The following is a 9,207-nucleotide window of genomic DNA, read 5'->3' as shown; positions in this document are numbered from 1 at the left end:
TCACTCATGCTCAAAGAACTCATGGCAAGCAGCGGTGACCATCGCAATGAAGGCTACAAACTCCTGGAAGTCACACTCCACGTCCCCATTGCTGTCCAGCGCCTCCATGACTTTGTCCACAGTCTCTTGGTCTTTGATCTCCTGAAGGGATAGAAACAGACAGCCAAAGCTGGGGAGAATCAGAGTGAGGCACAAACAGTAACATGTCCTTGCCTCTCAAGTGCTCTCATGGCTGAATCTCTGTTCAGACACATCCTGAAACAAACCCCATTGCTGTTTTCTGTCTGTGTTGGGGCATTGCCCTACACCTGCAGCAGCATCTGCGCAACTGTGGCCCTCCTGAAGCAGGAATCACAGCCAGAGCTGTGCTGCTGGGAAGGGGCATATTGAGCTCCTTGGGGTAAGGATGTTCCTCCTTCCCAGGGGAGGAAATGTCCTTAGTATCCAACCCAAACCCCAGCCCCCAGTGCAGGCTGTTGCCCTTGTCCTGCCACCTGCTGCTCCTGTGGAGCTGGAGGAAAGTGTTTAACACACTGCTGCATGAATAAACCCTTTCCCCTGCACTTGCTTCCCATGGTAGATGGACTTAGCGGAGCCCAGCAGCTGCTTGACACAGCTCCCTGAGCCCAGCCAGGTATGCTGCGTGGAGGGCAATACTTACGCCAAGGAAATGGGTCAACTCATTGTTAATGAGTTCCTTCAGTTCTGATTTCTTCAGCTTGTGCTTGTCTCCCTCCTTCCCTGAGTACTGGTGGAAAGCATCAATGATGGCGATCATGGCCTTCTCCAGCTCAGACATGGTGTCACAGCGTGGCCCTGAGGTCAGAGGAGTGATGGGTGCATTAGCCTGGGCAAGCTCCAGCAGTGCCTTTTGCTTTGCAAACACGCCACCACAGGGCTCCCTGCACACGTCACCAATGCCAGACCCTGCACTCAAAGCATGCTGCTGAATAGCACCACTAGCAGCTCTCACTTCAAGGAGGAAGATCCCAAGAGACCTTGGCTCTGCCTCCGGGAGCTCTTGAGGAAAGGAGAGCCACAACATGAGAAGTACCCAGTATAGGACTGGCACATGCTGGACCTGACACATCCCCTGGAACTGATGTGAGTTTAGCACCTTGGGTCTCTGTGTGGGCAGAGAGTAGGAGAGAAAATGAGGAGAGGCTGCAAAGCCCCGGCGGCTTCCAGCAAGGTGTTCCTGCATTGTCCGTATGTGCTGACCTGGCTAGCAGGTAGCATGTTGTCACTTATCTTCTTTGTCTCCTGCTGCTTAAGCCATTGCTTTGTTCTCCTTGCTTGGGAGAGGGGCAGGCAGAGGTTACGTTTCTGCACATGGAGCATCAGAAAGGTTTTGTTGTCACCTCTGTTTACAGGTGCTCTCGCCTCTGCCTTTCTTGCCTGCAGGCCTGTCTCCAACTGAGCAGTCAGGGGAACCCAGGCAGGAGCCAGTTTTGATGAGTGCCAGCGGGACAAAATAATCACATCTCCTTTAACCTCCCTGCTCCCACACTTGATCTGGAGACCCTCTCAGGAACATTAATAACTGGGATTGCAGCATTTCCTGCAGATTCACAAATGGACAAACCAAAGAGCCTCTGACTGAAAAGGGAGAGATGTGAAACTGCTTTCCCAAAAGCTGTTGAATGCACTGAAGCTGGGGGGAAAAAAAGCGCCTTATTTTCTGGCACTTGGTTAATTCATACCCCACAGATAAATGTCTCCTGCCCTGTGACCTGGCTTTTGTTTCACCACCACATGGCTCAATGCTGAAGGCACTAAATTTCATGCCATGGCTTGACTCTCAAGCTGACACCCTCCCCTGAGGTGTCCAAACTGCAAGACTCTTTCCAGTCAGGTAGGAAATATTCCTGGAGTACTTCATTCATGCATCCTAATAGCCTTTTACATGCTTGTGCCCTGCCTGCGCCAGGCTGAGCTAGCTGTCAGCAGCACTGCCCGCTTCCCATCTGCAAGGCTGAGGGTTTCAGCTTCCCACTGGCCTCTGCTGTAGTGGCAGAGCTCGCAGCTGCGATGGTGCCCCTGCGCCACCCCTCCCACCGCAGCAGCCCATCTGCTCCAGCAAGCAAGCTCCTGCCCCAGCATCCCCCAGCCCCTCTCACCTCTCTGCTGGCGGCGGGGCTGTGGCACAGCAATGCAATGCGGCTGGGTGCCCTGGGGACTCGCTGGCTTCTTATGCCGGGGGGGCGGAGAGCCCCAGGCCCTGCCGCAGCACCTGTGGCGCCAATGGCAGCTGGAGGCTGGGGTGTCTGGAGCCAAGCACTGGGTCTGCACTGCGCAGCGATGCACACAAGGACGCATTGACTCACTGCCAGCCCACAGCCGTGGATGTGGGAGCTGTTGCAGAGAAAGCCGCTGTTGTGAGAAAAAAAATAATTGGGCAGTCATCAGGAGAGGCAGGCTGGCGGCAGCGCCTGTGCTGCTGCTCTTGTCCACAGTAAAGGGAATGAATTGTGACCAACGGCTGGATACATGTGGTCAGAGCTGGGCTAGGGACCCCAACACCTGCCCCAAGGTGCATCACAGCCAGGGCCAGGCATGAGAACGATGGAGCCCCCCTGTGGGCTCTGTCACAGGGCTGCATCACCCTCTGGGGAAGAGGGTCTCTTTGCATGTGACGGGAACGTCCATCGCAGCAGGTTGTGCCTGCAGCCTCTTGTCCCTTAGCTTTGCACCTCTACAGTGGGTCTGGCTGCGTCTTATCTGCCACCCCATCAGTCTGGGGGACAGCAGGACCTTTTGTGGGGGTTTTGCGATTGTATCAGGCTGCAAGTGGGAACCTCCTGCCTGCGTGTACCTGTGTCCATGTATGGCTGTGCAGCTGGCACTGTTCAGAAGTCCTCTGCCGGCCACAGCAGTCACCACGGGCATTAAATGCACTTTTATTTAAACCAAAGAGCTGTAAGTTTTCCTTTCCACCAGAGACTTCCTTGCAGGCTGGTGCACGGATCGATGGAGGTGATGCTTTGTGGGGGCCAACGGGCAGCCCGGCAGGCAAGGTGGATCTAGAGGGGAGCAGGTGACAAGCAGCAAGAACAGCAGCTTGTGGTGGTGCCGGACAAGTGGGTGGTTGATACAGATGGACATGCACCCAAGGCACATTGATGGCATTTCATGGCCCAGTGGTGGTCATTCGCCCTGAGGACCCGCCTTCGCACGGGTGGCCATGGGCCGTGAGCCCAGGCTCAGCTCCGCAGGCATTGTCCTTGGCCCCAGCGGCCCCAGCTGCACAACTGGCTCTGATGCTTGGCCCCAGGGCATGCTGTCGTGTTTGCTGCCCCTGGTTCCATGGGGACCTGCTGCTGCATCTGTCCCCACGGGTGTCCCTCTCCCTGTAGCATCTCCTGTCATGGGGATGTCATCACCCTGCCAACAGCCGCGACCTGCCTCCTCTGCCCTGCGTGTCTGTCCTGAGCACAGGAACACTCCCAGCTTGCTTCCCCAGGCATGCCGTCCCCCCACAGACCCTGACAGCCACCCTGTCCCTTTGGGTGACAGCACCAACCCCAAAAGCGACTGTCCCCACAGCTGTGGATCCCCAAAGCCTGGGCATGTGGCTTCAGTTGATAATGGAAATTATAAACCAACTCCAGCCAAGCCAGGGTGCCCAGCCCATGTCCTTGTGGACCACGGGGGGCTGGAGACACCATGTCTTGGTGCAGCACCAGCCATGGGGATGATGCAGCCTGGCCCACAGGCACCCGTGCTCCCCCTGCCCCCGTGCTCCCCAGCTGCCCTGTGGCTCTGCCAGGCGCTGCTGCCTCAGGAAGCCGCATTCGCTCACTGAACCTGCAGAAAAGTTCCCAGCAGAGGCAATGCTGGTTGCCCCCTCTGAAAGCACCACTGCCAGTAACACCCCCAGTTGCTGTCCCTTGCACGGCTCTCCCCGAGTGGTGCTAATTACCTGTGTTTCATTGCTCTTTCCCAAGAATGAGATGGGATGAGCTGTCTGCTATTACTGATGTGGCATGTTTCCATTTACACCTTTTTTCACTGCAGCACAGGATCAGTAATTGCTTTATATCTTAGGCCTTGGTTGAATTTCAGACTCAGTGCAACTCGAAACAGATCACCACTGTTGCCAAGAAGACAGTTTGGCAATATCCAGAAGTGTCATTTTATTACCATGGTCAGCACCTGCTGAGAAAAGTGAGGTGTATAAGAGCCTTATACATATGCTTTGGGGGTAGGATGAAGGTCTGGATGTCTTTAAAAATGTCCCTTTGAAGAGACAAAACCAGGTTGCTGGACAAACACAGTCCCTAGCAGTTCCTGCGCTTCCCAAAGCTACCATGGAAGTGATCACTGAGATACCACCTACCATGTTACTTAACAGTTTTTCACACACCAGTGTGAAAGAAAACCATTCACATTCATAATTTGGAAGCTTTTGTAACAACTTCAAACATAGTTTAGGGAAAAATTAATTTCCCCAGCGTTAAGCTTGTGTATGCTGACTCTAAAGGTAGACCTGACCACTGAAATTCTAACATTTATGGCATTGCAAACTGCAGCAGTTATCTGTGCTCTCATTGGACTGGCAGGGATAGGGGGCATGCTTTTAGGCAGTGGTGGGGACAGTTTGACAACAACCTTGCAATATTCAATTTTTTCCAAGGCTATTCGTATTCACTTACGAGCTGGCTATAAATGGGGCTCACTGTCAGCAGGGAAGAAACAGTATTTTTCTCCATTGGTAGCAATTTGATCTGGTAGATGTCTTAGCTCAGTCATTAGCCAAGAAATGCATCAAAGCACACCATTTCTTGTCAGAGACAAGGTCCTAGCTTGGCCTCGTTAAACCATTTTCTGATGTTATTCTTGAAACTGACATTTTCTTAAAATGGAACAGAAAAAATAGCATTTGGCAGATCAAAACCTGAACAATCTTGAAATTCTCTTTCCTGATTATTCTTACTGTACATTTCACCTCAAATCATTCTGACTTCTATATTTTACAGGCAATGATCTGGAATGATCTGCTGCACTGGCTGATAGGGTGGGAAAGAGCAGCAAGATCAGGTGTGAACACCAGAAGCTTTGGCTCTTTCCTGCCTCTGCTAATGAGCAGCTCCAGGTGACTTCCCTGATTCTTGTCCAGGCTCATATCCTACAAACACTGCTCTCCTGGACTGTGTCGTCCCTGACCCATCCTGTGAAAGTCCAGGAGGTCTGGGCATAGGTGTGAGGCTGAGGGCTGGCTGCACTTTTAGTGCTGCCCAAAATGCCGGTTCCATTATTTTAAAATTCATTGTCCTGATCTTTGAACAGGAGAGTGTAACCTTGGGGCTCCTTTCCTCAGGGTCACCACTTCCTTGCCAGAGCTTTGGGCTGGTGTGTTGAAAGAAACAGAAGGTTTTACAGAGCCCATGGCCGAGCAAAACACTTCAGCCCTCTGCCTGTCTCCCTCTCCCCAGTAAAACACAATGTAGGCTCTTCATAGCAGGCTCAGGGAGAAAAGCCAGTGTATTTCTTTGTCTCTCTGGTGTATGTGGCACCAGGCTCTGCCAGACCACGAGACAAAGGCTGGCAGTCATTGAACTGGGAGAAAAAAGTAATGAAAGCAGAGGAATTTGGGTGGGAGGGGGAAGAAGCTGCTTCTGCCTCCACAGGGCTGTGCTCAAAGTCCCAGCACACAGAGCAGTGTTGCAGAGAACAGGTTCCCCAGCTCTATGCCATGATTTCTGTGCCTGTTTCTGAATCCACAAACACAGCAGCCAGAGATGAGCTAGGGTCCTCATGGGAAGCTTCAAATGATACCTAGAAACAAGAAACATGAGGACTCATCTGAGAACTGGGCTGGTGCTTGCTGCAGTTCTTGCAGGGAGATGATGGACCCAATTTAGTGCCCTGCACATAGGTCCAGGGGGCCTGAGGGATTGTGTCTGCTCCAGGAGGGACCCATTGGGCCCTGCAGCATCTCTGCCAGCCCTGGGCAAATGTTGCCTCTGCCTCCACTTGAGGAGAGACTGGGCAGGCTCCATGGGAGGAGTAGTGGGTCTTTTTTGCCCCCACAGAACAGACTCGCAAGGTTAAGATGGCACCTCCCTCTCAGGCACCACAGGCAAAGTTAGCTTTATATCCATTTTCATCTCATAAATCCTGGGCTCTGGCTAACTGCCATTTCCCCAAGGCCCTTTGTTCCCCCACTGTCCTCCCAGCACAACCATGCATGAGGGTTGCAGAAGAGCAGCTCTGAACCTTGCTGCTGGCCCACCAGATGGTGTCATCTTGGCAATTTTTGTAATCCCTTAAGAAAACACTGAATAGTGCTGCTGCCACTGCAACAAATTCTCTGGATGCTTACTTTGTCTGAAACATGGCCTTGAGCTTAGGTCAGTTCCTGGCTGAATTCAGCTGAAACAACAAGAGGCTACTCTTAAGTTTATTAAAAAGATATATGAATATGTTCTCCATCAAACCTGGGTCAAGACAAGGCATTACAGCATTGATCCAGACTGTCACTCTGGTCCCTGCTTACAGACAGCATCCCCAGCAGGAGAGGACTGCAGGCTTGCTGGTAGAACAGGGTGCTGAAGGCTCATACCTTTTGCTGCATGGAGCCAAGTTACCTTAACAGGGACAGAGGTAATCATGGGGGTTTTTTTTAGATGTTTAAGTGTCCCTGCTTAAGATACTTCTGCTGAAACTGTGACCGTTTCAGGTCTGTCTTCTCTCAAAGCAGAGGCGGCCGTATTTAGGCTGTTTTGTAAAATCCCTTTGATGAGGTGCCTTTTAATACAAACTAAGATGATATCCCATGGCTTTAAAGTACCTTTGCAATTTTTACTCTAGCAGCATAACAAATAGCAGTTGACAGATAAGACCTTGTGAACTGAGTCTTGTGTGCTGGACTGCAATAAAACAGGTGAAGTTGTGGCATTTCCTTTTATGAGCTGATGGCATCCCTTTCTCAGTGGAACACTTTAAGCATCTAATGTCTCTGGCAAGCAGAGTGCCCACAAACAAGAACAGGGTGTAACCCTGTCAACTGTCATCTAAACCTCAGACATATAAAAACTAGCATAAAAATAATGCCCAGGTAACAGGAGTTTGGTAATTATTAAAAGTTTTATAACTAAAATGGAATTTATAAGGCAGGCAGATTATATAGAGACAGAAAAATAAAATCAAATGTTTCATCTTCCGTCACTGCTTTTAGGCAAATATTACCATAAATTGTCTGCAGACTTTGGCATCTGCAAGGAATTGGAGATTCTTACATGAAACTCATCTCCGGCAGATTAATTATGACACCTTTTTTTTCTTAAACCAAAAATAAACAACAGGCTATTAAGCCCCAAATACAACACCAATATCGGTGAACTTCTTCCCTTTGTCCATTTAAGCTGTGCAAGAAAAGGAACACAGCTCTCCCTAGTGAGGACCACTGGTATGAGGCACAAGTCAAAGATGTTATCCTCATGCCATGACACCCCTTGGGAGGACTCCAGCACCGTTAGTTGTTCAGACAACATGCTGCTGTAACTGAACACAGCCAGGGCTGAACCTGTGTGTGACCTAAGCCTAGTTTATAAAATAAATACCAAATTAATTCTATAATTCCCAAATAAAATTACTGTATCCTCTCTAAATAATCCCTGAGGTTATGCTGGACATGAAAGAAGATCTATTTGCTAGTGGAGGAGCATTTTTAGTTCAACTTGTAGTGTGTGAATACAGTAAGTATTCACAGGCATGCTTCTGTCTTGGGGTGCTGATAGGTGCCACATTTGGGAGTAGCTCTTTTATCCCTGGGCCCCTCGTGCTCCCTGATGTCCCTGGGGACCACTGTGCCAGGCAGAGTGGGAGACATGGAGGTGGTCGCTGCCTCCAAGGCCTTAGAGTCAAGGTTGAATTTTGATCACAAGTATTTATGGCCATGAATTTGGCCTTTTCCACCTGAACTTTCCACTGGTTTGGCTTGATCTGGTGTCACCTCTGCAGTAGGAGGGAAGCCAAGTCACTCTGAAAGGTGGCAGGAAGAAATTTTATCACTACATTTAAACAAGTACACATTGAATTCCCACCCAGCCCTTCCAACACATAACAGCAGCAAGTAAAGCATCTCTGGCTCACATGCATCCTTCCCAGAGCAGGATTTATAATGTATTATAAAAACAGTGCATTTCCTTAGAGGGACAGAGATGGTAAAAAAAACAATGTCTGTAGGAAGAAAGGAAAGGGGAATTCATGAATGCTGAGGATGTGCACTTTAAGTCCATGTCCCTGCAGCTCTGAGATGCAGCTGCAGTGCCCCAGTCTGTGTTGGGAGGATTTGACAGCCAGGCATTTTTCAGTTCCACAAAATCCCATTTGCAGCCCAGCTCAGGCCTACCTCCTGCAAAGCAGTCCCTGACATCCTTGGGCTGCATGCTTCTGTCAGTGACACAACCCCAGGTGTCTGTCTGTCCCCGAGGGGCTCCCTGGCTCCTCATGCACCTCCCAAGACTCCTGTTGGGTTTCTCCAGCTCACAGCAGTGTGCTAGCCCCTTCCCAATCACCTGTGTGCCTGAAAGTGGGCTAAAACCCACTTGCTCACTAGCCCAGGAAGGCAATGCTGCCAAACATGGGGCAGCACTGGGGGTGTTAGCAGAGAGATGGGGGCACGCCACTGGGATGGGACAGAACAGGAGGAGCTCTGCCACCTCCTCGTAGACTTCCTGGACAGCTGCCCTGTGGCAGTGCCTGCAGGAGGGTGACAACCATCTCCCCACCAACACTGCACCCATGCTGGGGGCACCAAGGCAGGGTTCACAGGGGGAATGCCTAACTCACCCGATCACTTGATACCAGAGGTGAAACCACCACCTGTCCTCACCCCAACCATGATAGTGTTTTCATAGGGGCTGCAGACCCTCGTGCCTGTGACAGGATGTGCCACATGTCTGTTCTCCTGTAGCCCCATGGTTACAGCACCCACAAAGCATAAGAAAATGTTTTATGGGTGTCACCCCTGCCTGCCACATCCTTCCTCATCCAGGCAGGGCCCTGGTATTTAGCAGGAGCCCACCACTCTGGGAGAGCCATGCCAGGGACAGCAACTGGGGGTGTTACTGGCAGTGGTGCTTTCAGAGGGGGCAACCAGCATTGCCTCTGCTGGGAACTTTTCTGCAGGTTCGGTGAGCGAATGCGGCTTCCTGAGGCAGCAGCGCCTGGCAGAGCCACAGGGCAGCTAGGGAGCACGGG

The 9,207-nt window shown here is 51.1% G+C and overlaps 1 protein-coding gene across 1 annotated transcript; it reads right to left on the bottom strand.

The window, feature by feature from the left end:
- S100B (S100 calcium binding protein B) lies at positions 1-799 on the bottom strand. The gene is made up of 2 exons (XM_009646913.2): positions 662-799; positions 1-141 (listed from the first exon to the last, which is right to left on the bottom strand). The coding sequence occupies exons 1-2, from the start codon at positions 797-799 to the stop codon at positions 1-3; spliced, it is 279 nt and encodes a 92-aa protein (XP_009645208.1).
- Between the last annotated feature and the right edge of the window lie 8,408 nt (positions 800-9,207).

Source organism: Egretta garzetta, unplaced genomic scaffold, assembly GCF_000687185.1.
Source record: "Egretta garzetta isolate BGI_Z169 unplaced genomic scaffold, ASM68718v1 scaffold569, whole genome shotgun sequence".
Lineage (NCBI taxonomy): Eukaryota > Metazoa > Chordata > Aves > Pelecaniformes > Ardeidae > Egretta > Egretta garzetta.
This window is presented reverse-complemented; position numbering and strand designations above follow the sequence as displayed.

Bases quoted from the DNA above. Each gene is read 5' to 3' on its own strand.
- S100B (XM_009646913.2), bottom strand. From the start codon at position 799: ATGTCTGAGCTGGAGAAGGCCATGATCGCCATCATTGATGCTTTCCAC. The intron at 142-661 runs GTAAGTATTGCC...CTATCCCTTCAG, and splicing joins AGTTGACCCATTTCCTTGGC to GAGATCAAAGACCAAGAGAC.